Below are 27,990 nucleotides of genomic sequence, written 5' to 3'. Positions count from 1 at the left end.
TCAGTGCTATGTTTCAATAGGAAGAAAATCTCATTATGGCACCATCGGGAAGAAAGCATTCAGGAAAAGCTGGTAAACCAGCACAGGAGGATCAAGCGATACCTCCCTATGACTTTCCAGAGGAAGGAAAAGAGCTGAGTGGATCAGAGGAAGATATTAGAGAAGGTGCTTACATTATTATTATTTTTTTTAAAGTTGATGGTATTTCTAACTATGAATAGATCAGAATATATCATATGTTAGCAAGTGCCTGAGCAAGCATGGTTCTTTATGTTTGTGACAGCCTCCTATTGCATGGTGTTGATTGACTGGTAAGAGAACACATCAGAATAGCTCTGTGTGGTACCCAGTTAGGTCTTAAACTTAGAGGTAACGCCTGCAATAGAGTAGAATCTTGTTACCTTATTTTGTTACCATATTTTAATGCCATCTTCTTCTATCACCTGGCTGCATATAATGCCATAGGATCAGGACAGAAGAGAAAAGCTCTGCTCACTTGTGTTGAGTGAGGTCGGATAGGTTAGTAGGAGTCTTACGCTGGGAGGTTTAAGAATACTTCAGGAAGACTGCACAGAAGAATGGAAGAGGTAGAGCCAGCTCTGAGGAAAAAGAATAGAAGTCAACCAAAGACTTCGTTTAATTTTGAGGGAGTGTCATGGAGAGTGGACTTAGCTTAAAAAATAATTTTAATTAATCAAGTGATTGATGTTGTCTTTCAGCAGTCATGTCTGGGCTTTGTTTCTCTCTGTTTCTCCCCTTCTTCAGTTGTCCAGACTAAATCCTTTACTTCGTTTCAATGAGATACTGCAGTGTGGGGGCAAATGATGAAACCAGCATCAGGAGTATTTCCACTGAGTTTTGCTATGCTGCTTTCTGTGAAACATCTGACAAGTCTAGTCAGTGTGTTCTAAACTTTAAATAGGAATGGCTATCAGATTTATGTTATTTACTATATGGATCAAAATGTACATTCCTACAGCTTCTTGAATGAGAGGGTTTGCAAAATGTGGAACTGGGGAGAATCACTTTTAATTTATATAACCTGCCAACCGAATTTCTGTAAGGATATCTGAGCAACTTTATGCTATAGAAATGTCTGTTGTTTTCAGGACAGCTTGTATAGCTGTGTACGCTAATGCATACTGATTTCAAACAGTACATAGTTTTATTTGTTAAATTTGTATTGTTTCATATTTTGGGTACCCTATGTTTCTGTCTTGAATTGGCTTGATTCCCCCCAAGCCAACCCTCCCCTTCAGTAATGGAAATCTGTCAACCAAGGATTTATTAATTTATTTTGAAAGAACATATATACTTGTCTGTGGTTTTGCTACTTTAACGGTCAGAGGACGTTTAAATTCTTGCAGATTGGCTTCTCAATTTTTAGATTATCTTTAGCTTTCTAATGGTTGTTTTATTGTGAGTTGGGGGTATTTGTGTAGTAGTGGACTGAAAAACTGGTTGAGACCATCCTCAAGGAACTCAAGGCAGGGCCAACTCAAATCTAGTCTTGTAGAATTCATCACCATCTATCAACTCTTCACATTCAAAATTTTGGGAGCTGTATATGTAAAATATAAAAAATATATTTTTGTTAATCTTTCTGAAATTTACATTAAGGTGAAACACCAGTAATGGAGAAGCATGGCAAGAAAAGACCTTTGGTGACTACTCATGTGGTTCCAGATGATGTCGGGTAAGAATGTCTTTTTTCAAAATAAGTGAGTCTTAAGTAGACATTTTGTTCAGTTAGTCAGTATGCTTCATTCAGGACCCTTTAAAGGCCTAATACTGCCTTTTTATTGGGGAGTAAGTTAATAGATTGTAGTAAACTTTTTGAACATCAAGAAATTAGTCTAGAAAGAGAACTCTTGCAGGAAGTGAAGAGGAGTAAGTGTTATTTTTTTTTATCTTGTAAAACAGTAGCAGCTTTATCATTGCTTAAACTATCAGGCACATGAATAAAATTAGTTTTAAGCCTACATATTAGGTCTTATTCCGAAGTGGAAATGGTCAAAAAAAGTTTTTAAACTATTTTTTAGGGGTGAAGTACAGAATATGCTGGAGAGATTTGGAGGTAAGTACGTTTACATTCTAATATGTTGAAAAATAACTAGAATTTAACATACAGAATTGACAGTAATCCGTTACCATAAAATAACTTCTGAGATTTGCATAAAATAGCCAGTGTTTGTAGCATTGGTTACAGTCAGTTTTCAGAAAAGAGCTAATATTTAATACATCTAAATGGACCAGATGGAAAGAGAGAAGGGAGTAACTGCATATAAAGAGAGTGAAAAGTATTGGTCTAAACTAATTATACAGGAAATAGGGAAAGAAGCATGAGTGCTTTTGATTATCAGTTCCCACTTCAAGATGCAGTTTAAGAGATGGTAATTATATGGCAGAGAGAAGAGACTGTGAGTTAGAAAGCTGTTGTTCTTACTTAAATAATTTGTTATGGTGAAACAAAAGAGACCGGGGAGTGCAAGACAGGAGTGAGAAATTAGGGGCATGTAAATATGAAGATAAGCAGATAAACAGGAAAAAAAATCAAATTCATGGTAAGGAACAGCTGCAGCCTGTAGTTGTGAAAAGACTGAGCTAGAGAGTAGCTTGTACTATGAATCTTCAGGAATCTAGAGGATAGGGAATCTGTAGAAATGAGAATTTCTGCAGTCAGGAAGAGGACTACAAAGTTTGTAGCAGAGCCAAACAACGAGGGTAATGCCAGTCATCTAGTGATGAGAGATTTATTGACGTTGCCTACTTGGATTTAATTAAGTCATAGTGAAATGAAATCCTCAGATGGCTTTGCTTAAAATTCAAAGTGTCGAGTTGAATTCTAGCTAGCTGACAGATTAGAGAAAAAGCACATTTCACCTGCAAAGAATTTGTAATACACTTCACAGATAGTGGAACCAAAGCATCAAAAAGGAGTGGAAAGAAGGGAAAACATCTTAATGCCAGTGTTGCTTACTCAATAGGTGGTTGATTCTTGTATGTGTATGAAAATGCTGTGCACAGTCATTGTTTGCATGTAAAGCTTAAGTTGAAAGAGCTCACGGAATTTATTAGTTCATGAATTAAGAATTTGACGCAGTTAAGGTGTACATTAGTATGCTATTGTAGATCTAGCAATCTAGACAGGAGGAGAATTTCAAAGTTTAATTTTAAAAAGCTGGGATTGCTTATTATTGAGGACTTAAAAAAAATAAATAAAATAAATGGAAATTTTAAAGAAACAGAGCTCAAAAATAATAGGGTTGGCATTAGCAGAGGCAGATGCCTCACCAAGTTAGAGAGACAGATTTGACAGATGTTTCCTGAAACCTACTATGGAAAGGAAAAGCAATTCCTGTATTAACCTTAAACTAACTGTGCCTTGTTTGTTAAATCTCCAAATATAAATTAAAATGAAATTGACATACTAACTGACATTAACCCAAATATTTCTTAAGAAGTACTTAAGGAATCTTTCTGAAGTATGAGAAACAGTTTGTCATTCAGTCATTCAATATATGGACAGTGATAGTAATCCCATGCTACCTATAATTTATTTCTGAAATCTACGAAATGTGATATACTGCTTCTTCCTATTAAAACACACCTCATTTGCTTTTCCAAAGCATATAAGGTCATCAGCATCTTTAAGAAAACGCACAACAAATGTTGGTATGCTTCATTTCTAAATATTCTTTCATTCTAGCTGACATTAACAAAGCTCTCTTAGCTAAGAGGAAAAGATTAGAAATGTATACGAAAGCTTCACTCAAAACCAGTAACCAGAAAATTGAACATGTCTGGAAAACACAGCAGGAGCAAAGGTAACGTTTACTATTGTTTTTTAAACCTGTGAAGTCATATTCTTTTTTGCATCACAGCACTGAGTTGATTCATCTTGCAGTTAAATAGCAGTAGTAATCTAGTAGTTAAACACCTACCGCGGTCCCTTTTTCTGTAACCTCCAATTCTGTCCTCTTGGGTTAAATTGTCAGTAACATTTTAGCATAACGCTTTCTCTTTTGAATGAAGTTTAAAGTTTGGAATTTTGAGAGTAAATACCTTATACAACTGATTTCACTTCTTTCTTTTTTTAATGTTGTTACAGAAAATTACTTCTGTGATTCTTGTCTTTCAAAACTGTTTTTTTCTCTCATTTAATTTCAAACTTTCTATTTGAAAACGTATTTGCTTAGGAAAAGTTTTACACTTTTTGGTTAGGAAAGAAAGTAATTTTCATACTGGAGATGAGATTCATCTGAACTAATATCATGCCTCCTTACCTTTTGAGGCATACGTAGTTACTACATCTGATACTAGAAGCAGAGCAAAATTGAAAAAGGAGACAGATAAAATTGAAAGTCTGCAACACTTGCAACTTTTTGTTTTTATATATATTTTTGAAACTTGCATTAACAAAACGTGAATTTACACAGAGAAACTAAAGCATAATGAACTAATGAATGAGCTGATCGATTTTTCATTATAAATGCCTTGTGTTAAATCCAAGATCTGTAATGGGATAAAAAACAAAACAAAACAAAAAAACAGTAAATCTCAGAAAAGCTAATATTCTCTGTTAAAAAGTTGTTTGTTTTTTTTATTATTTTTTATCCTGAATTTTGTATATGAGTGCTGTCTCTTCATATGTATATAATTTACATTCAGTTAGGGAAAAAAAAGTATACGTATTGAATGGTAATTTTTTCAAAACATACAGTAGGTTAGGACTTGATTCATAATAGCGTCTTTATCTATGCCAGCTCCTTTTATTCCATTCCATGTGCACAGAACCTTATCTTTCTTCACAGCATTTGTAATACTTACAGCTAGTGTCTGTTTATAGGCAGAAGCTCAATCATGATTTCTCCCAGCAGTTCGTGACTTTATTTCAGCAATGGGATGTAGATGTGCAGAAAGCAGAGGAACAGGAAGAAAAACTTGCGGTGGGTTTCCAGCACAGGAATTGTTTCACAGTATAATCACAAGGAGAGAATAGTGTTGTTCAGACACCAAATGTGGAAGTGCAGAAATTAAAAAAAAAAATAAAAAAATAAAAAATAAAATAAAATAAAAATAAATACCTTACACACGTCTCTTGATCAAAAAATTCACTCAGGTTTGGTGGTTCTTAAACTGTAAATGTTTAAGTTTTGGGATATATTTCAAAGTGGAGAGGGGTGCAGTGCTTTATTTCAAGTTTATAGATGGGAGTAAATGATGCCCTGAGCCAGAACATGGCTTGAGAAAAGCCAAGATGGTTATGGAGAACCAGATGTGTTGAATCTGTGCACCCATAGACTTTGGGTAAAGAGACAAAGGAACACAGGAAAGTAGTTGTCCTTAAGCATGGCATTGCTTAAAAGTATGCCTCTGTACCACAAATGCATAATTTGATGTCTAAAGGGGATAGAAGCTACACAGTGAAATTTAAACACATACTATTGCTGTATTTGTACTCCCAGAATGTTTGCAAGTTGTGCTTTTCCCTAGTCAGTACATTTCCCTGGGATACTCAAGAACTGTGTTGGCTAGCAGCCCTCAGGATCCCACAGAGGAAAATTCAGGTTGGAAAGGACCTCAGGGGACAACTCAAGGCTTAATCCAGTCTTCAGTCTTTCTTTTATTACCAAGAACAAGGATACCTCCCCAGGCAGGGATCTACATTGTAGGACCCAGACTGCCAGTGAAGGCAGAATTTTTGATTCTGACAAACGGCATCAGTTTTGCTGTCAAAGCACTTTTGGTAAACTAATAACATGATTTATTTTTTTTTCTTCAGAACATGTTTCGTCAGCAACAAAAAGTTTTTCAACAGGCAAGAGTAGTTCAAAGCCAGAGACTGAAAACCATTAAACAACTGTATGAGCAATTCTTGAAGGTACAGTAAATTTTCTTCTTACAAGGCAGCTGATCCATACCACATAGCTTAGGAAGGCTGTATTAGTTCAGCCTTTACAAAATACAGACTTAAGATTCGCTTAAGGAAAACAACAGCTTTGCGTAAATATTCATGCTAAAGCAGCCTGGGACACTCAGATATCTTTGCCACAAGGGCACGCTTCTGGCAGGACCCCCAGGTCCTTTTCTGTGGAGCTGCTTCCCAGTTGGGCAGCCCCCAGCATGTACTGGTACATGGGGTAAAGTCTGGCACTTTCTAACAAGCCTTAATTTCTATTTGAGTCATTTCCTAACTGGCCCCGTTTTGAAATTTTTTATTTGTGGTATCTGTTTTTTTCCAAGTCACACAGAGCCACTCTATTTTAAATTTATTTTTCAATGCTTAGTTTAAAATGGTTGAAATTTGCAGAGGATATTACAGAAATCTTAATAATAACCATTTCAAAATGTCAACAATGTCTTCATCAAAGATGAAAAACTGTATTACTATGAATTTTCTCCTGAGAGAATATCAACAGGTAAAAAAAAATCAAGCCTCAAATCAGCTTAACTTTAAATACAAGCTAAAGAAAAGGCAGCTATGTACATTAGTTAGGCATAACTGTATGTGCAAAAGGGAAGATAACCAGTGAGCTTTACCTTAGCTTATTTGGAGTGTAGTGTGCAAAGAGGAGCAAATTCAACATTTTCTATAGGCCTTATGTCAAGTTTCTAAGGTTGTCATAATATTAAACTGTACCCCTATCATTCCTGACAGGTATGTGTCTAATCTCTTCTTGTAGAACCCTTATGCATATTGAAATGCAGGATATCAGCTGGGACCTCCCAGATGCTGGGTGGAAAGGACTGTTTCCTTTGCCACGTGCATATTTTTTAAACAGTAATGTGGAGTGGAGCACAAAGTCCTATAGAATTTCTCTTTCAAGGTCATGACAAAATTCATCTGTGATTATCACTGCTGCCATAAAAATTGAACTTAGTCTGAAAAATTGTTTGTTTGTTTAAATTAACCCTGAGACATCAAGCAGTTTTGAATTAAGATTATCCTTAACTGCAGAGCATGGAAGAACTAGAGAAAACCAATGAAAATCTTCTAGCTGGTGCACAAAATGAACTTCGCAAAGAAATGGCTATGTTGCAGAAGAAGATTATGATGGACACTGTAAGTATCAGGTTTACGAAGAACTTAAGTTAAATACAAAAATAGAACATTCTGTAAAGAAGTCATTTGACATTCATTTAATTAGATTAAGGAATCATTGGTTTGGCATTTGTTCAGTATTATCTCCTTTTCTTGTAACAGCAACAGCAGGAGATGGCAACTGTTCGCAAGTCTCTTCAGTCCATGTTATTCTGATGGCTCAATGGAGAAACAACTTGTACCTAAGTAACATGATACAAGTATAGGCATTAGCCGTAGAGAAGTTACCTTGAGATGATTTAAATGTTTTAAAGTTCCTATTAAATGCTTTAATGGATTGTTCTAACCTTATGTCTGATAATCTTTTGAGAAGGCATATTGGGAAATTTATTACTTTGGGGAGGAGGGAGAGGTAGCAAACCCAGAACTAATTTCCTGTCTGTCCAATCTTTAACTACTTAATATGCACTTTCAATAGCATTGGACTGTTTGCATTGTATCACTTTCTATAATGCCAAATTCAAACAGGTAGAATTGATGAAAAATGTATTCCCTAAGTCTTATATAATAACTTTAGACATTGGTGCACTACAAATAGAAGCCTTTTTCAAAGGCTACAGATTCAAGATTTTCGTAGTTTAAACATCTAGCCTCCTGAGCTGTCAGCAGTTATAAAGGTTCATAGACTATGACATAGCTCATGTAAGATTGTTTAGTGATGTGTATTATAGTAAATTAAATCGTTAGGCCTTTTATCAGTACAGGCATTGTAATATCTTTGTACCAGTAAGATTGATTAACTGTTATTTGTCCAAATGTAGGTTTCTTTAGTTGCACAATGAGCTTAATACCACAGCTTTACATGACATCTGCTAAAGTAAGCTTGATTAAACATTGCTATGAATTTCTTGTAGACCACTGCTGAAGTAATCTAGCTCACTTATTTGGTACAAGCTATTAAAAGGCTTGAGATGGAATAGTAATTTTTGCAATTTCAAATGATTAGCAGTTCAGGGAGGCCTGATTTAAGGATAAAGCATTTATCTTTCATGTATCTCATTACAGTCAATCAGTACAAATTAAACAGCCAGACTAGCCTGTGTGCAGTTTGTTTTTATAGCAAGCCATTATGTCCAAATATCCACTTTTACAAATTAGGCAGTTCCTAAAATACTTAGTTGTTAGACTGAACATAATAGTAGATAACACAAAAGCCACCCATACATGCAAATGTGGTGATTTTATAACAATGTATTTCAAAAGCAGTCCATACAGCTTCTTCTCCTGCAGAATCCAGTTATCTGATGACAGTTCATAGGTTTGGGGAGGCAGATTAGGGATAGCTAAATTTTCTGTGAGTTAGCTTGCAACTGAAGTTGAGCAAGTAGCCTGTATGGAGCTGTTTTGTTCTGTGTCTGACAGGACTCAGACAGAGCAAACACAGAAATTACATTGCTAGAATGATGTATGAGGTAGTATGGGCGTGGTGGGAATCAGGTAACTACTGCTGCTAATTTGAGCAGTGGTGCTCAGGTTCAGTATTTAAGGATGTCTAGATGATGCCACAAAATACAGTTTAACAGTTTTTGCTTCCAATCTTCAGTACTAGGTTATTTGTTACTATTACTTTTTTTTTTTCTGATTTCTGCAGTAGTTTCCTATCATTTAATTTCTTTACTTCTGTCATATCTTTAAAAGCACTTATACCTTTTACTACACTACATTTTTGAGGTTTCAGGGGAACCAAACCTTCTCATTCTAAAAAGTTGCCTATGCATGTGCTTTTACCAGGTGATTAACTTTTTTATAGCATTCAGACAAACTGACCTGGCCTTCACCATTTTCCCTTTTATTTAGCCATGACCTGCATTTAGGTTAAGTTCAGATGTAGATGCTGTGTCTTTCCCAGCCTTGAACAGGAACAGTAGGGCTCATCTGGAAAGGACTGAACTCCTAATCTATATTTAATTGGCATGCTGCTCCTTTAGCAGTAACTTGTACAAATATCCCTCTGATATGTCACTATTTCCTTCTTAGACAGAAATGTACATTTTTTTCCCCACTTTTGAACTTCTTTGAACACCTCAGGCAGTCTTCTTGGATTAACATGTAGCAGCTAGGAAGCTGCAGCAGTAATATTTTCAAAACAAATTATAGCATTCTTTATTGTACAGTTCAGGAAGGTATTTATGAACTTACAGCTCAGCTACATGGCAGCAAATAAAAGTGGTAACGAACACTTACGTTCAACAGCTTTTTTACAAAAATAGTATTCACATATCACCTCTTTGAAGGAGCTTGAGCTTAAGCTGCATTTGTGTGCAAAGTGTGATTTACTAGCACAGACAATAAGCTACTTTTATTCAGCTTTTTGCTAATGAAAAGAAGAAAGGCTGATACTAGACCTGACTGTCTCTTTTGGAGAGTTTTACTATGCAGTGGATTTTAGTTCCTTGCAGTTTTGTTTGGATAAAGTACAGTGGTAGTTACAAGATGGATTACAAGGTAAATTAATACAGCAGTAGCAAACATACTTCAGAGGGAATTAATTATACATAGGTCGGTTGCATTGTCACAGTTAAACAGTCACTAAAGTTTGTCAAAGAACTGATTCATTCAACTTGTGCAGTTTCACAGACATAAATTAAGGTAGGTAAAGCCAGTGTCCTCACAGTACCCAGCTACCTACAGTCTAGATAATGGAGCACAAGGAGGCAAACCTTATTATGGCCACAAAACCAGAAACTGTACTTGGAAAAAAAATAACCAAGCTACAACTGTTATTGAGTAACAGCAGGTTATATACTTAGAGACCAGAGACTGCATGAATCCTATAGGCACTCACAACAGTATTTTGGAGTAGAGGGTAGTTTCCCTGTTCCATACTTCCTCCATCCTAATACCAAAACATTACTAGTTTTACCTCATGGATGCCTCACTTTAGCAGCTTTGACAATGCAGAACTGTATTCATTGATGCCTCTGACTACCACTTCACAGCAGAAGACTTTAGAAACTAATGCTAGAAGATTAGTCACTTGGTCTAAGAAAAAGTGAAACTCCTCTTAGAATTCTGGTTGGTAGCACCATGGTTTGCAATTTACATTCCCCAGACCAGAACATTATTAAGGTTACCTAACAGGAAACAACAGAAGTTTCGATTGTAAAGTAACAGCTGCAATATCTAGAACATAGGGGGACGTAGATCCTGGTTCAAAAGTATTAATCACAATAGAATCTGCAGGACTTTGTATTTAGTAATTCTAACATCTGGTAATATCTGGGATAGTATGAGCTTTCTCCCAACACTAGTTTATTGAAAAGCTTAAGCTGTCTTCTCAAAAAGAGAGGCTGCTTCATTCAACATTCCCCTAACTGCTTTTCTTCTCCTTGACCTATTTAATCAGTCATTATGGTTTTGAACCTGTTCAGGAGCTTGATGAGATGAAATTCTGAAGACATGTATATGAAGATGAGCAGCGATCTGTAGGCATACAGCAGTGGCATATCTCAGCATATCAAACAAGGATATGAACTTCAAAAAAACAAAAATGGAACAGGTTAAAAACAAGTATTTTTCAAAGCTATTCCAGCTATGCTTTGATCAGAATATACCCAATTTTAGGAAGCATGTTAGCATTACAATATACAGTAGTCTACTTTAGAAGAAGAAAAACAAACAGCACTAAGTGCTTACCAAAATTTGACAAACAAGGTTAGTCTACAGTTAGCAGAGTAGCTTTAAACAAACCACCTGAATTAAAGCATAATTAGAAGAGAGATCTGTCATTTTACTTTCAAATCTCCGTTCCAAGGAAAGAAAGCCAGCTAGCTCCCAAAATATGTATTTACACAGTATCCTGGCATTCCTCCCACAATGGCAGGTGAAATTGAGCAAGTCCAAAATGGCAGAGCAGAATGTCAGAAACAGTTCTCAATCCATTCCTTTAAATATGCACCACATGAAAAATACAAAGCAAAATGCTTACCAGTGCTATCCATAGAACAATATATTCATCAATGAAACTGTTGAAGTACTGGTCCAAAAACAGAAGTCCTGGCCCAATAAATGCAGTGTCTTGAAGACAGATCTCGCTTTTTGTCATGTGAGCCACCTATTTAAAAATAAACAACACAACCCACAGCATGCACTACTGCAACATCACTGTATCTACCAGAAAGCTTCCACCTGAGTTGCGAGAAAGCACGATGTCCTCACCCATCAGCTGCCTGCTCCAAAGGGGCCTTTGGGAAACAAGCAGAAGACAGGCCAAGGGCTTCACAAATGCTCCAGAGCCTGCTGCTCTGACAGGCTTTATTTTAAGGGCCAAATAACCTTTTTCCAGGTTACTCAATCAATATGTAGCACTTTAATGAGTGCTATCAGTTATTTCAATAATCAGTATATCTTGACTATGTAAAAAATCAGTACAAAGGTCCTTCAGTGTTCTTTTGTAATACAGTTAATTACATCTATCTCCGTGCATTTTAGCTATTTGACTGGGTTCCCTGCTCTTACTTTTTAAGTGCTGTACTGGAACGTCTCCATCCAGCTTCACACCCTGGCACAGCTAAAGAGGCTTTTACTGCAGTTTCCTTACTCCAGTGAGTTAAGAACAAGACCTGCAGTAAGTATCAGAAAAGTGGGGGAGCTAAACAGGGCAAAAGCCTTTCCCCACTGCTTGTACAGATTTGCCTCTGGAGCAGACTATCCTCAAAGCTATGCATAAGGCATCAAGGCAAAACATGCTTTGCTCAGAAGCATCTGGCTGACATACAGTGATGGCTGCATCTTGAGAGGACCCAAGGACCCTCTAGAAGAGCACAGGAGCCAAGGTATTTGATCAATGAATTGCCTCAAGTTCAATCTTAATGCTTAGTCTTTTTAACAAGAGTTCTCTTGAACCAAGTTAGTAATGTAGGCAAGTAGGTGAATTCCTGTTTAGCTAGAAAGCCTGCAGAATACCCGTTTTAGTTTTGTTGTTTTTCAACACATTGACAAGGTTATTAGTTACAAAAGAGGTAAAAGGTAGATACATTTATCTGCTCATTTTAACAAGGATGTAAATTCATGTCTTATAATTAAGTCAGAAGTCATGGCACTGCTAGTTAAAGCAGTGACTGCATTTCTGATGTTAAAGTCAGTGTATAAACTACAATTTATTACTAGGAGCAAGCTAAATAAAACCAAAATTTCTAACCAATACATTGATTTTTATTTTTTTTTTAAATCAGTATCATATATAATAATCTCTCTGGAGGAGCCTGAGTCTATTTCAGTGTATTGGTCATAATGAAACTGGTAATAGGGAGGCAGGGCAGAACAGGAAAACTTGCATGATGTTCACTGATTCAGAAAGTAAGAGTTAAGCCAGGAAGCAGTTTATGTTTAGGACTGAAACAAGATTACTTACCACTAACTTCTGTGAGATTTTAGCATTCACAAATCCAAATGTCAAGACATACAGACAAGGATGTTTTTCAAACAGCTGGGTTGCAGATTTCTTATAGATCATAACAGCCAGTGTGATAAGTAGCCCAATGTGGATGCCTGGTGAAAGAACACTTGTTCCCTGAAATAAAAAGGAACAGAAAACTCATCGTCAGCTTCAATCGCACCGTAAGATCAACATTTTACAAATATTACAACACCCGCTAAATAAAAGTAATTAACATTGTCAAAACTCAGGGAAAGTCCATTTGCATTGTGCTAATACTATTAGCATCCTTTATGATGACCTTTACGTAATTCTGTAAGAAAAGTCACTGCTGGTTCCTGTGACGGAAGAAATCCAGGAACAGGAGGAGAGCAGATAGGTACTGAAGTATTTGCTTTAGCCATCAAACACTCCAAACAACACATGAGTATCATTAAGGTGTGAAATTCATATCCTTATCTGCTTACATGCTTAAACTGATAAAAACCCTTATGATTATCTGAAGACCAACAAATTATGGGCGTAACTTACTGCTATTGTAGATCCATTCTTTCCAACCCCTCCACTGAAGATGACACGGAAGTAATTGAAAAAAGAAAGCGCTGTTCCACACAGTATGCCAAAAACTGCAAAGAACTTCAGCTCTAAGCCTACTAAATGGACCTTAGCAAGAAAAACAAGAAAAAGATAGTAAAGGTCAATGGTAAGAGTGTGGTAAGAGTGTTGTTGCTGTTTTTTTTGTTTGTTTGTTTGTTTTTTTAAGAAAATAAGTGATTAAAAAAAGCTACTGAAACCTTATAAGCAATCATTTTATTTGAACTATTGCTTTCCTGGGAACAAGCTCTGGAAGACAGTATTTGGAATTTGTTTCCTTATTTAGAAGATGTCAAATTTCTTTTGGGAATGTTTAAACTCAACTTTTGAGTATTCAAGTTCTGGTTGTGAAGTTGAGCTAGATTTTCCTCGGTATATCCTTATGTAGTAAAAACATTTGAAAAACATTACAAGCAAAAAACTTGACGCAGACTACTGCCTCCCCAGGACATGGGAGGGGCAGGAAGGATAGATCCTTCCATTTCAGTGGCTGAAACAATACTGAACCACAGGAAACACAAACACCATCTGCCTGCCTTCTGTTTTGATGCATGTTGTTTGTATGCTGTATCTTTGCATTTAGGATAATCTCCAGATAAAAAATTCAGTTAAACAGTTACCTTCAGAATCAACTGCAGTTTCAAAGAAACTTCCAAAGGTAGCAGAGGATTAAAAAAGTAGCAATAAATTGAAACCACTGATTATATTTTTGAACATAGATTGTTTTGAGATACAGCATAACTACCACAGATTTTACTGTGGAAGAAGAAACAATTATAATTCACTACTGTTTAAATTTTAATGTACCTACTTTGTTTAGCAACACAAAAATATGCTGTTTGAAAACAAAGAAAAAAAACCTTACAGGATGGAAGAGGGAAACAAAGTTCATCTAAACATTTCCTAATGACTGTGCAAACTGGTGAACTAATTTGAATTAGTTGGTGGTTTATATTTAGATCAATATCCATGGGTTATCAACACCATGGAATTGTCTCAGCTCTTCTGTTTCCTATGACCAAAGAGAACTATTTATTACTAAGTAAGGATACTACAGAAGATGAAGATGTTAGTCTAATACACTTTTGATGCATACTGAAGTGCATCGTTAAAGATCAAAATAAAAGCCAGACAGAAAACTTTGTTTGTTTGTTTGTTTTGGACAGAAAACAATTCTTTAAATACAGGCATTTACGTCAGCTCTGACGTAACCCATTAAAAATCAGTACATCTCGACGGACGTGAATCTGAAGTACTTCATCTCATAGTTTTGACAAATTAATGCATTTAATCTTTCAATTTTAAAATCAAGCTTTCTAAAAATAAATATTGATCCTAAATAACAGAATCAATAAAATGATCCTATAGATCATTTAGCTGAACAGAAATGTTTGTCTTATAATAAAATACCCAAAGGAAAACTAAAAAAAAAAAAAAAAAAAAAATGTAAAAGCTTCAGTACAAACAGAACAGTAGTGGAAGATCAGAAGTTTATATATGGCAGATGGGGTCTTTTTTCCTCTACACAGCTCTAAAATTGTGTCTAGGAAGTCACACAGTTTTACCTAAGTTAACTACAATGTAAATATAAGCTGTATTTGTACGAGAAGCCAAAACAGAACGCTAGAGAACTAAAAGGGGTTGATCACAGTTGCACAGGATGGCTTCAAATACCGTAGGAACTGGCAACTCCCAACAGGAGCTCCATACACCACAGGAACACTGCATACTTAATACACTTACCTTATAGTCCCATATTGCCGTTCCACCAAACGCTGATATCAAAAGCAGCAGTGTTATGGCTATCTGAACTTCAGTTACATCAACTCTAGGAAGAGAAGAATAGAAATTTAGTTAAAAGAAAGGTTCTGTTTGCTTTAAGTATAGTGGATGGGGGTGGGGGAACAGTTATTTCAAATACCTCCACCCAGTTATTTCAAATTACCTCCTCAAGCCATGAAATGTGTCAGGAATATGACTTTCCTTGACTGAGAAAGATACTCTATCTGGAGGCACACATCTTTGGTTAACCTTTAAAATTAAACCTATAAGCCTATCTAGAGCAAGCTAAATAGAATTTTAATAGGAGAAAAGAGTGCTTAATGAATACGTTGTTAACTATTTTAGAATTCTGAATAAATTACAGACTTCTTGGGTAAGTAACAAATCAAGGTTAAACGTTAAGGCAAGCTCATAGTCAAACATTTCCATTAATAGCATATCATACAAAAGTAGGGACCATGAAGAGCAGAATGGGACAGAAGGGATTTCTTTAAGCCATTGTATCATGACAACTTGACAGATACAGCCTGCAAAACATAAGGGCAGTATTTTGAGGACTGAGTTAGTGGATAGCTGAACATCTGTCATCTTTCAGAGGTCATAACTGACACAGTGCCTTCTGCCTTAAAACATTTTATAAAACAGGTGGCCTTGTATACCTTCTAGACTCTGAATTCCACCTTTTTTGTTCTCAGACAAGACGGCCTTACTGTCTCTGATCACTGAAGTGTTTTATTTTGAGAAGACGTGAATATGTAAAAACAAAAACCACACACAAAAACAAACCCAAAAAACCCTACAAAACTTACAAAAACAAAACAAAGCAGCACAGCAGAGGCTCAAGAGGAAGACACTTTCAAGACAGAGTCAATACTTTCCATACAGCTTTTCAATAAATAAATAATAGTGCATGTCTAACGTACTGTTTATGCTAGTGAAGGTTTTTAGATAGGTACTTGATCTTTGTACTGAAGTTACTGGCAAGCAGTAAAAATGGACCTTTAAAATGTGACATTCTCTTTAGCAGTTAAACAGATTTGCTATTTTAAAGTACTGTGACCAAAGTCAAGTTGTTTCATTTCTTGCTTAGCATGCAAACGATCTGCACAGAAAACAGTGTATTTTAAAAAGGAGATAGCAATCAGCTTTTGGCTAATGGAAAACATTTATCTGATCTTGACACTCACAGTAACGTTAAGCTTTCAAATGAAAGACAGTGATAAAATATGCAAAGTTCCACCACAAATTTCAGAATCAGTCTTAGAAGAGCCATTAAGTCACAACCAGATGCCATGCTGAGGTGCTCGTCACTGCTCAAAGCTGTAAGACTGGGCCGTCCTCTCTCCCTCCTGTGCCATTCTGCTCCCTCACTTCTGGCTGTAGTACTAACCAGACCACGAGGTGCCAGCAAGCCGCACTGTTTCCTTGTGCAAGTTTTTGTTTTCTGCCTCTTCAGTGAATTGGCTCCAAGTCAATGACATGAGCACACAGGGGGAAGTAGGACAGTGCTGCTGGGAGAGGGCTTTTCCTCTGCCTTGGTTACTGCTGCAGATGCACACTGAGTTGGTCTGTTATGTCACACAAAAACATTCAGATGCAAATTCCAATGTTCAGACTTTGCACTCTGAACAATTAAACCCGGATTTCTGAGCTGTACAGTTTTTATTGTTGGAGGGGAAGGAGGCTTGAACTCCAAGTTGAGTCACTGCATGTGCCGAAGCTTCGTCTTTAATTTTACAGAGGCTCAAACAGTTGATTACAACACAGCCCAAATTTAAGTCCAAAGATTTTATCAGGCAAGACAGTATTCTACATAGCCTGACAGTGGCATGGCATCCAGCTGCTCTGATCCTTCCTGGCCACCAATGGTAAGACTCACCTGGCATTTAACTTCCAAAATCAAATTCCACTAATTCAGGAACAGCATCAGTGAAAGCTTCCATCCATATTACGTATTATCACAGTTAGAGCTGTAAACTATCGCCTTCATTTAGACTCACCTCTATGCTTAAGAAAGTTGTGAGCCTTGAAAAAAATCTGATTTGCTTTCACTGAACAGAAATAAATTATCGTGGAGGAAAACTGTGTCTGCTCAGCTTCACACAAGAAGCATGGAATACCAGACCACTCCAAACTGCTTGTACCGTGCATTAGCACTGTATTTACACAAAAGCCACTAAGGTTTTAGCAAAGAAGTTTTATGTAGTATCAGAGCCTCAGTGCCTTCTTAATAGGGGGAAAACATTCTCACATTTTATGCAGGAATAAAAGGCACAGAAAAACAACCATTTGTACAAAATCCCTGTGCTTACAGCATACTCCATTTCCATTGCAGTCCACTGTCACGTACAGAAGTTACCCACCTTCAACCATCACTCTAAAAAAGCATCTGTTTTTGTCTACAGATATCCTTTAAAAAAGCAGGATGTGTAAGCGGGTACAAGAGTTAATAGTCTCTGTGGCAGAATGCATTAACAGCAAGTAAAGGATCTCTTAACGTTACCGCAGAGGCAGCTTGCTTGGGAGATAGATGCCAAACAGCATGCAAAGACAGCTGACCACTGGCCTGCATGACCAGCGATGCTCTGATGTGCTGAGGTGCTTCTTGCAGGACAGAGCTAGCAGGCAACTCAACACGACCAGGATTAATTACCACAAGGACAGCCTTCATCTGTCATGTTTCAAATACTGCCGTGAAGGATGTCGCTTTTCCTCTTTTAAGAAATCACTAAAGTGCAGCTCTTTGTTTAAAGACAGCAAAAGACCATACTAGGCACCACCATGGCTACAGGAGGGGACAGCATTCCCCACACAAAGTTTAATTGAAATTGGTGTCTTTTACATGATTGTCAGTGACCCTTGCTCCTACAATTTAGTGAGAACAGACTCAATTTCTACAGTCATGAACAGCATCACAGAAGTCACTAGAACTGTGAACTAACACAAAACCTCGTAGACATCAAAGCCAATTATGAACCAGATTAAAAGCAAAATCCTCAAATAAACCTGGGGTAATTCTTAAGAGTACTGGCATAACTGTGGAACTCCCTTGACTAGGCTTGTGCTGGATACAGAGCTTGTTCAAAGGAAACTGAACATGTTTGTAGAAGAGAGATGTATTTATGACCAGGGAAAATCCTCTAAAAATTCATGTGGTTCAGAGTCCCCTGGGCTGAACCTGTTCCACGTCAGGGAGATTACGAAGAGAGGTAGCACAGATGCTTGCTCTGTTCCTATTCCTACACAGGGCACTTGTTTACATTGTGGGCAAGACAGCTCTGGCCTGCATGGTGCTTATATGGGTTCCATAAACAAATCCACAGGCAAGAGCCAAATGCATGCAAACAAAGCATATATAGCTAAAATCAGCTGCTAACAGAACAAGTCCTGTGCACAGTATAACTCAGAGTTTTATAGTTCTTGCCAGGTAAAACACAAGGCTGCTAGGGCAGAAGTGAGATAAGGAAGCAGGTGATAGGAATACAGAGCAGGGAAAAAAAAAAAAAAAAGGACAAGAAACAGGAATCAAGTAGCTAGCAGCCCCAAACATTGTCACAGGTAGTTCTGAAGATACCTACTTACTTTCCAAACCTTAATGTGCCTGATACATATGTCTGCCAGTGAGCAGAATAGAACATGAACAGTCCCACAAAACAACAGAAAAACAACCAGTCAGGATTTGTTCCTAGTCGGATTGCTATGCAGGATCCAAGGACAACAAAAACTGAAAAGCAGAAATGAACATGTTAGTCACATACCCTCTTTGCTTGCAGTTAAGAGAAATTAAATCACAAGGCATTTTACATCAGTATAACAAAAATAATTATATGACTGATACTTCAGTAAGTAGCTAACATCAGGGACAGTCCTGGTGGGAGAGACCCAGCCACAGGACTCCTGTTCTTCAACGTGAGGGCCACACTTTCCAGCCTACAACGGTTGTTCCCTCTGTGGGCTCTGTCATCTCGTCATCTTTAGGTCACAAACACAGCTCCAACAGCAGGGCCCAGCTCAGGGAGACCAGTAGTTATCTGTGTGCTGGGAACTGAGGCATAAAGAACGTACCAGCTCCCAAGGCAAACATTTTGGCCATTAAGCTGTTGTAGGAGTGCTACCAGAAGGTATTGCCACCAACAGCAGCTAGGTTATGGAAAGTAAAACTGAGTAAGGCTTTTTCAGGACTCCAAACCAAATTTTTAAAAATTCATTCTTACAAGGAACGTAAATCCTCCTCCTAGCCACCAGGCTGGGTGCCCTACTACCCAAATGATATTTTGGAACCTCTTACTTAAAGCAGAGCCCTTACTTTCATGTGCCAACGTCAGTCTTTCAGGCACTTAAAATCCTCTTAGTGAATATTTTGTTCATCACCAAGCTCATTCAAAGCAGATGAAGATGTACAACCAGTAAGAGCAGACTCTGTATTACCCAATACCTGCTAAAGGTACTTCTGAAATATCCTCCCTGATACTGGTCAGGGATGCAAAGGTGACCAGGAGACGGTAGAGCTATCCCAAAAAAAGGGAACAAGCTGATGCTGCTCTAACAGGGATCTGGAACAAACAATCTCTAGAGGTTCCTTCCAATTTCAACAAGTCTGCGACTAGTCAGCTCCTCTTGAAAACAGGCAACATTTTTAATACTAGGATGGGTAACAGTATATTAAGGCTACCTGTGGAAATAGAGTCGCAACCATGATCAAAGAGTTCTCCTAGAGGAGAACTACTGTTTGTTCTTCTCGCTTGCTTCCCATCAATGGCATCCAGCGACTGGTAGATAAAAAGTCCTAACGCACCCAGGATGTATGCCCAAAAAGGTGCCTGAAAGAGATTCATGTAAAAGGTCACTAGGCAGTTCCCAAATCCTTAGCCAATAATCTACTTCATTAAAAGTAAAATATCGTGCAGCACAGAACTATACCACATGGTGCTGGTTGCTGCTTCATTAATGGACAAACCAAATTACGTGCACTAGTCTCTATGTGAGTTGTAGTAACTACTGTGTGTAGTAACTACCACAAGGAACTATTCCAGGTACCCCAGGGAAACAGAGGTCTTTCTATTCTTATTTTAAAATGCAAAAACAAACTTTAGTGCCCCTTCTTATTTTTCCACCTTAAGACTGCAGTATTTCTATTATTGTTGTATGCTTTGTGCAGAAAAATGTTATGAAAGTGAAACTAATTTTAAGAAAGAAAGTAGTAGCAAGACACTTATGAACCTTCTCAGCAGTTCACGTGATAGATACCTGGATCATCTGCTCACATTTACAACATATAGGTATTAAAACCCCTTACAGTTTACTAAATAAAAGACTTGAGCTCTTACAGAACGTTGTTTTTTTTTCCAACGTACACAAACTGATACATTTTGGAAATTAAATTGAAGAAATGAAACCATTCACTAAATACGAACAAGCAGCTATCTGGCTGATATTGACTATTAGAGTTTCGAAACAACCTGTGGATCAGCTACATTAACATTACAGGTTCAAAGGAATCATCCTGCACACTAGTACCTTTCAAGTGCATCATTTTCATACACGAAGTCAATATGTCTTTGTTTGTCCAGGAATTTGTTTTTACTAAAAATTACTTCCAACAGTCTCGAACAAAATCCTGGTTACATGTTTGCCTCAAGTGGATCCCAGCGGTATCCTTAACATATGGATGTGCTGTTCATGAAGAGAGCACTGAAGTTAGGTATGAACGTTGGAAATGCAATTTACAACTTAAATAAGCGAGCGGCCACAAAACTTGATTCTTTTCCACTCCCAGGTAAGAGGCCGCTGCTCCAGCTTCACACCTCTACAGTTCCTCTCCTGCAGTGCAAAGAGACCAATACGATTATGTGGATTTCGTAAGCCTAGTCACGGCTATCAGAGACACCTGCTCAAACCTCTCAGCGAGCTGAGGCTTGTCCCTGCTCAGATGGACCCAGTGGTTTTGCTTTTCCCAGTTGGGGAAAAGCAAAAACTGACAATTGCCACTCAGTTTATTGCAAGGGACAGGGGAAGGTGTCAATAAGAACACAGATGCTGTGAGCTGCCTCTCCAGCCAATTCTTCCTCCTCATCATTGTACTCCAGGATTTTTGTTGCAAAAAGTTATGCCTCAAGATACACTGGTCACAAAACGCCCTTCCCGAAAATGGCGCTTACGAGAGGCTCAGTTCTGAGCCTGAAAGCAGCCGTAGCTTTTTATTTCAGACTTCCTCATGTATCAAAGGCTGCGTGTTGTCACTTTTTTTTTTGTGATTCTAATATGGAAAAAGTATTGACAGCAAATTTCTGTTTTTCCTGCTACCTGTTACTTGGATAATTTCATTAACTAGACATTCCTCCATTTGAAGTCAGAAAAGCTAGGCTGCTTCACCCAGCTTTGAAACAACAGCCAGAGAATTAGGGACTCCAGTTATAGGTAGGACATTTGGATTTGTATGTACATACAAATCAAGAAAAGTCACAACAATGTTCAAAACTGGCCAGGCCACCTCTCCCCAAGAAAACCAAGAAAAAACTGTAAGTCACAGGTAAAGCTGGAAGCCTTGAGCAGGTGAAAGAGGGTGAGTATACACTTGCATGCTGATATTTAACATAAGGTATGGGACAGAAACAAACAAAACTCAACAAAACACCAAAGATCACACTACAGAAATTCAGGTCAGGTGATGACAGCAATATACACTTGGTTGTTACCACTGGAATTAGTCCAGGTGTTTAGGTTTCTTCTCCCTTGTCAGTCCAGTTCAACTGAAAGTAATTTTTATTTTATTTATATTTTTTTTTTGGTTAAACCAGGGACTGAGTTCCTAGTTTGTTTTCTGAAAAAGTTTATCTCCTGTAACGAAGGGGACAGAGCCTACCAGCAGCAGGAGGAGTCCACTGGAGTGGTGGATCAGTGAATGACAGAGCTGTGGGTAGGAACCGAGAGCCCCAGGGCTGCTTTTGGTTTGAGCTCATTTGGGCACATGTCCGGCAGCGAGGCAGCAGCTACAAGAATGGGCTGTCCACCACAGGTCAGCGTTTCAAGAGGTAAAGGCACAGTTAGGACCCTCTGGAAGCTCAGATCATTTTACTTGTGACATAATCCACATACTAAAGGTAGCAGAAGAGCTATACGGGCTTCTGCAGAGTAACTTTGCTGTAGGGAGAAAAACAGATATTCTCCAACAAGCCAGCTCCTGACACAGATTTATGGCTGAAGCTCTACGAGCAGAAAGGCTGAGAGTTTCATTACGGACATACGTTGGAATAATGATTGCCCGATTTTATCACCGATATCACTTTGATTGTTCGCAGGGTTTTACGAGGTGCCCCGTGCTGTGACATACTCTGGCAAGTTACAGAAAGCTAGCTTTAGATCTATCGACACTCGTCACAGTAATCCTGGGATCAGGGCAAGAAAACCAGGCCATGCCTGGCAGCTCTGCCCCCGCCACCATGGGTTTCCTGGACGCCTGAGGCTCAGAGCACCTCTGAAGCCAAATGCCAGCGTCTGGGCAGGTTCCCATTGAACCGGATCATTTCCGTAACCCAAACAACAATCAGGAACAAAAACCTGTTGCATCACATTTTTTTCATCACTAGCTGTAAGGTTCCACGCCCCGTGTTTGGTATTATCACAGTCTTCTGAAAGGCAAGCTCCAAGAAACACAGCCTCAGTCCTAATGAGAACAGAAAGGTTGCTCGCTGGTTGCTGCCGTCAGTTTGTGAAACAGTTTCCACAGCTCCACAATATGTGACGTGAGAAATCTTCTTCAAGGTAACATCGCCGATGTTTACCTTACCTTACACCTCAAAAAAGCAAAGCAGCTTCCAGTCTGGCCTCTCTATTAGATCTTTTGGCAAAAAAGGGCTCTTGTCTGTTTGCAAGTTATAAGATGGGCATAAGCACCAAGGCCACTCACCCAAGCCTGCTTGCCTTGGCTCCTGCTGGGACGCACCAAACCAACCAGCCCCCAGGCTCCAAAAACCAAGACAAACCTCTGTGAGGAGGGGAGGATCCCATTAAGAGCAGGAACAGCAGCATCTGAACTGCCAGAGGGCTTAGAAACACAATCTGGAGCATTGCATCCCTGGGCTCTCAGTTCAAATTGAACCCAAGGCAGCAAGGACCAAAGACCCCTTTCATCAGCTACGTGTTTAGCAGGTTAAATGGATGGACAACCAGGGGATGTCCCCGGCCACCTTCCCACGTTGGGCCCAAGCAGTTCACAAATGAGAGAAGTGGGAGCATTTGAGAATGCTGACACAGCTCACAGACCCGGCAGAAAGGTCAGGAGGCTCCCAGTAACCATCAGCTTGCCACTGATGAGGTGTTTATTATCTCTGCCCCAAGTTATATCCTGTCCAAGCAAATGCACTATTTGGCCAGAGCCAGATGCTGTTCTAATAGGAGAGAACACAGATCCTACTGGAAAGAAAGTATGAATAAAAAGCATCCCTGCTTAAATTAAAAGGGATAACTGAAAGATTACACAGCTCTAAAGTCTTGTCAAATGCAGGTCTGGTACAGGTCAGGTCACCTGCTGAACCTGAGGGTATCGTACCGGTGTTTAAGGATGCCAGGATAATGCACATAGTTTGACAGGACCGTGCAGGATGCCTTGCCTTCTGGAGAAGGTGTAGGTTGGAGAGCAGTCCTCGCAGAGCCTCCTGCTCGTGTGACAGCACACCATGGAAGAGCACGGGGACAGCTGCAGAAAACTAGATATGCTGAGAAGATCCTTCAATGCTTATTTCAAGCAAGATTCAAGCCCTGGGAGTTCAACAGCCCGAGTTTCTGCAACGCTTGAGTATTTCCCTCCCTCTCCACCCCCCCTTCATTACACATCGTATTCAGTCATAATCTCATTTCCTCAGTCCAACAACACAGCCTAACCTAACTAATTTTGCTCTATCTTAGCCATTTTTATGGAACTTCCTCCTCCTTCCCCCCAAAAATGTGTATTGTTTCTCTCACTTCTCAGCACGAAGCCCTCCGTACAACCAGACTAACAGCAACAGAAGGGAAGGGGCTCTTCAAATCTGCATTACAACAAGGGGAGGAAAAATAAATAAATCATAGTACAGCCCAAGTACATTTCATGACTCCCTGCATTCCTCCAGCACCCTCCTCTCCCCAATAAGCTCCCTCTGAAAGAGCTTCTGTCCTTTTATGCCAGGGTTTCCCGAACCTTGCTGTCTTCTTTTATGCCAAATAGCAATTCTTGCCATTCACTCCTGAAGCACTTTGTTCTTCACTCCTTGGGCATTATACGGATTCCCCATCCCAATCAGTGCTTCATGCCTTTCCTCTGCCTGGCCAGGAGCTTCTTCCCTCATGGCCCCCAGGATCTCAGTCCCTACCAGCTGCTCCACTGCACCCTCTTACCTGCTTCTTTTGTCTCTCCCGCAAAGCTCCGGTGCGCCCTTTTTATCTGCAGTGCCCTGCCTGTCAATGCCTTCCCTCCGTCAGGGGGAAATAAACAAACAGGACAACCCTGATTTCAGTTTAAAGGGTTTATTTTTTAGGGCTTGTTGTTGATGTTTTTGTTTTGAGGGAGGTCTTAAAAGAGAGAGAAGCAGAGACAGTGCTCCACCAACGTTATTCTCCCTCCAAGCAGCAAACAGTAGGGTCAGCTGGAGTCATCTGGCTCCTCCCCTGCTTTTTGGTCTCTTTGGCCTTACAGTTTTCTAGCTAGCATGCTGCAGCAAGGCACTGCACCCTTTTATAAAGTCACTGTACCATTTTATAAAGCCACTGCTAGAGGATTTTTAATAGATATAAAATCAATACAAAGTATTAGTTACTGTTAGCATGAAAATCCTATGCTAAAATTCTAGCTCCCCATATATTTACAGAGACCTGTGGCTGAACTCTAAGGTTTAATGAAGCTGGGTCCCTCAATGAGCAACCGCGAGAGGGGCAGGAACAGAGATTTCTTTCTCTTTTTTTTTTTTAAAAAAAAAAAAAAAAAAAAAAAAAAAAAAAAAAGATAGAGGGAAAATTATGTTAAGCCAGTTTTCTTCCTAGTGCTGATGCAAGGAAAAAAAACATGTCAGTTTTCCTCAGAATGGGAAGGGGTACCAGGGTTTCCACATGCAAAACCTAATGAAGTAACTGCAGCTACTTCAGAGAAGTCAGCTTGCAGTAGAGTATTTTTCCTGGCAAAACAAGCTGTTCACTAACAAAGGGTGGCATAAATGGAAATCCTCGTGTAAGAAGTGCTTCTTCTACACCCTAATGCAGGAAACACACACTGTTCTTCAAGTCAGCAAAACTTTTAATTCTTAAATATTCTATGGTTAGTGTCAAAAAAAAAGAAAGGAAGAAAGAAAAAAGACAGAGCCTGCAATCACAGTAAGGAAGATATATCAACTCTGCACAGAACATGAAAATGTCCCCACCACAGCTGGTATAGCATATTTTATTTCCATAGGTTGTTGTCCTGCCCTCAGTTACACGGACCGAGTAGGAAACTGGGACAAACACTATAAAAATCTACAGACGTGGATTTTAGTTCCAGCAGTGCTTGAGGAGTGTAGCCTGCTAATGACTCAGGCAGAGATAAGAAGGCTTATGATGAAGTGTGCATTTATAGAAGGCAGCGACACAACCCATGCTGCTCCTAGACAGGAAGACATTACTAAAGCAGAGAATATTTAAAAAGCCAAAACATGTTGTGCTTCTTCAGTAACTTTCATTGGCTATTGATGCTGATGGAGATGACTGGAGGAAATAACTGCTACACAGTGAGAGGACAAGGGAGCCTTGTATGGTTTTAGACATTAATTGCATTGTGCGTGGCAGGGAAAGTATTGTTAAATTGTGAAAATTCAGTTTCCATTACGTCCTATTTTAGTAAAAGTATAAACGGGCTCAAAACAAAGAATTCAGAAGGCAAAATCATGGAGGGGTAGGTGCCTGTGGGGAAATAGATCCCTCAGTTGTTGTTCTAACAAGTACCTGAGTAGAATCCATTGCAGGGAAACCCCTAAATTGCTGTACTCTGGCAGCTGGAAGGGCACATCACAGCAAAGAGCTCTGTTTGCAGCATCTGCTACCAGCTGCTCTTGTAGGGAGCTCGGAGCTAGGTGAAACTCAGGTCTGATTAGGCTTGAGGGTGCTTTTATTCCTAAGACTTACTTTCATGGCTTACCAACTACCAGTCTTACTTGTTTCAGATGGCTTGCACAGACATCAAGACTTCAAAGCTTTCGAAGCAGGACTTTTAAAAACGGTTCAAGTAGGACTTGTTAAGGTAGAAAACCACACAAAACAACTGTTAAAACTCTTGTGTTTAAAAAAAAAAAAACACAAGCCAACCAAACAAAAAACCTGCTTGCTACTTCTTTCTATCCAGTGCTCTTACAGTTCCACCAAGAGAACATGACATGTCCTTACAAATACGCTGCATCAGGTAATCAAGACGTGCTCATGAATGGAGCAAGTGGCTTGCCAGCGCAGTGAGGTGATGTAGAAATGCTCTATCCTATTAGTTCAGTCTGTGATGTGCTCATCTTTAACATGATTTTCAGTTCCTCCTCCCCCCTAGCCCTTGCAGCCCACACATTCGAATTAATACGAAGAAGGTATTACAATAGTGTATACAACACCTATTAGTGTTTCAACAGTTTTAGCTTTCTTAAAAAGCCATCCACAGATCTGACATCTTAGGGGGGAGAAAAGCTGAATCATTCAACAAGCAGAAGAGAGATGATGATGACCAAGGGGAGCAGAAAAAAAAAAAAAAAAAAAAAAAAAGAAAAAGAAAAAAAAAAGTCAGTGCCTGCTCACAGCGTGGAGGCAACAGAACATTTGTCTTCACTGTAAGAATAAAACAGTAGGAGAAGTCTGGTTTTATGCTACATATTTATAATTGAGATACTGATATCTAAACAGAAGTTTGGTCCAGACTGCAGGTTCTTACAAAATGCAGCCTCTGCAATTAAAAAAAGAAAAACATGAAAGTCCCTAAAACTAACCAAAGCTCTCCTGGAAGAAGTAATTCTCTGGATATCTGCAAGGCAACCTTTTTTATGTTAGTAGGAGTCCTCAAAGAAAAAAATAATTTGAATAATAAAGAAAAAAAAAAGCTGAAATGAACATCATGGTACATGGCTGGCACAGGATTGATACCTACATCACAAAGGTAAGCTGCAGGTATCTGTTCTACAAGCACTTTAAGTTTGGAAGTGCCATTAGAAGACGGCAGCCTGTGGTTTCCAGCCATCCACTCATCTCCATCCTCCTTTCTCCTTACCGTGTGCAAGGTCAGAGTGCAGCTGCCTGCTGATGAGCATCAGGGAAGCCATCAGGGTCAGACCAAAGCCAAGTTAGTTTTGACCTGGATCGGTTTCTCAGCATGAGTACCACAAACACCTCCTCTAGCACAAAGGAATTAGGGGCTAAGAAGGATGCACCTGCCAACAAGAATACTCACCTCAGTGCATCTAAGTTACTAAAAAATACAAAACCACAAACCAACTACCATTTAAGCCCATGAGCCCGATATAACAGCCACCCTTCTCAGACACAAAGACCCTACACAAAACAACCTTCCCCTGGCATTTCCCACCGCAACTACCATGAAATCTCTGCACCAGGGAACTGAGCGGGCAGGTATCTCTAATGGGGCTCCTAAAACTGCCAGAAAAACACCCGGGGCCACTCTCCTTGAGGGGGGGACACCGAGCCGAGCCGAGCCTTGCCGTGCCGGGCGGTACCTGCTCGGTGGCGCTGGGGCAGGAGGCGACGAGCGGCAGCGCCGTGAGGCAGTTGAGCAGGAGGCCGCCGAGGGTGATGGCGTTGGGGGCCAGCCACAGCGGCAGCTGCTCCACCAGCCAGGCCCAGTAGGGCTGCAGCCAGGGCTCCAGCAACGAGCGGCCGGCCGCGCTGTAGCGGTGCTGCTCCAGCCGCTTCAGCTGCGCCGGGCTGAGGGGCGCGGGCAGACCCCAGGGCGCGGCCATCTCGCCGCCTCCAGCTCCGGCTCCAGCTCCGGCTCCGGCTGCGGCTCCGGCTCCGCACCGCCCGGCCAGGGGACGGCCCGGGGACGGCTCCGGGGTCAGGCCGCCGCCGCCACCGCCGCTCGGGGCGGGGCTGAGGCAGCAGCAGGAGACGGAAGGGGCCGACGCCCCGCGGCTGCCCTGCC

The 27,990-nt window shown here is 39.6% G+C and overlaps 2 protein-coding genes across 3 annotated transcripts; one reads left to right on the top strand and one right to left on the bottom strand.

The window, feature by feature from the left end:
• Positions 1-10,431, top strand: SYCP3 (synaptonemal complex protein 3). Its single transcript, XM_082779690.1, has 8 exons — positions 1-165; positions 1,621-1,696; positions 2,043-2,077; positions 3,710-3,827; positions 4,850-4,949; positions 5,786-5,884; positions 6,962-7,066; positions 7,208-10,431. The coding sequence occupies exons 1-8, from the start codon at positions 36-38 to the stop codon at positions 7,259-7,261; spliced, it is 717 nt and encodes a 238-aa protein (XP_082635816.1). The 5' UTR covers positions 1-35; the 3' UTR covers positions 7,262-10,431.
• CHPT1 (choline phosphotransferase 1) lies at positions 7,123-27,924 on the bottom strand. Of its 2 annotated transcripts, XM_082779666.1 has the most exons (9): positions 27,566-27,924; positions 19,531-19,678; positions 18,441-18,582; positions 14,820-14,904; positions 13,014-13,145; positions 12,459-12,617; positions 11,034-11,159; positions 10,469-10,579; positions 7,124-7,287 (listed from the first exon to the last, which is right to left on the bottom strand). In XM_082779666.1, the coding sequence occupies exons 1-9, from the start codon at positions 27,806-27,808 to the stop codon at positions 7,243-7,245; spliced, it is 1,191 nt and encodes a 396-aa protein (XP_082635792.1). In that variant the 5' UTR covers positions 27,809-27,924; the 3' UTR covers positions 7,124-7,242. The 2 variants fall into 2 exon arrangements, with proteins under 2 accessions (XP_082635793.1, XP_082635792.1); XM_082779667.1 differs by lacking the exon at positions 10,469-10,579 and having other exon boundaries at positions 7,123-7,287.
• Between the last annotated feature and the right edge of the window lie 66 nt (positions 27,925-27,990).

The sequence above is a fragment of the Aythya marila genome, assembly GCF_965140915.1.
Source record: "Aythya marila genome assembly, chromosome: 1".
Classification (NCBI taxonomy): Eukaryota; Metazoa; Chordata; class Aves; order Anseriformes; family Anatidae; genus Aythya; species Aythya marila.
Note: the sequence above shows the minus strand (reverse complement) of the source record. Positions and strands in the feature narration are given on the sequence as shown.

Coding starts and splice junctions, on each gene's coding strand:
- CHPT1 (XM_082779666.1), bottom strand. CDS start 27,808: ATGGCCGCGCCCTGGGGTCTGCCCGCGCCCCTCAGCCCGGCGCAGCTG. Junction 19,679..27,565: donor GCCCCAGCGCCACCGAGCAG/GTACCGCCCGGC, acceptor AATCTCTTTCAG/GCACCTTTTTGGGCATACAT. Junction 11,160..12,458: donor AAATCTCACAGAAGTTAGTG/GTAAGTAATCTT, acceptor ATTTTTAAATAG/GTGGCTCACATGACAAAAAG.
- SYCP3 (XM_082779690.1), top strand. CDS start 36: ATGGCACCATCGGGAAGAAAGCATTCAGGAAAAGCTGGTAAACCAGCA. Junction 1,697..2,042: donor GTGGTTCCAGATGATGTCGG/GTAAGAATGTCT, acceptor ACTATTTTTTAG/GGGTGAAGTACAGAATATGC. Junction 5,885..6,961: donor TGTATGAGCAATTCTTGAAG/GTACAGTAAATT, acceptor CCTTAACTGCAG/AGCATGGAAGAACTAGAGAA.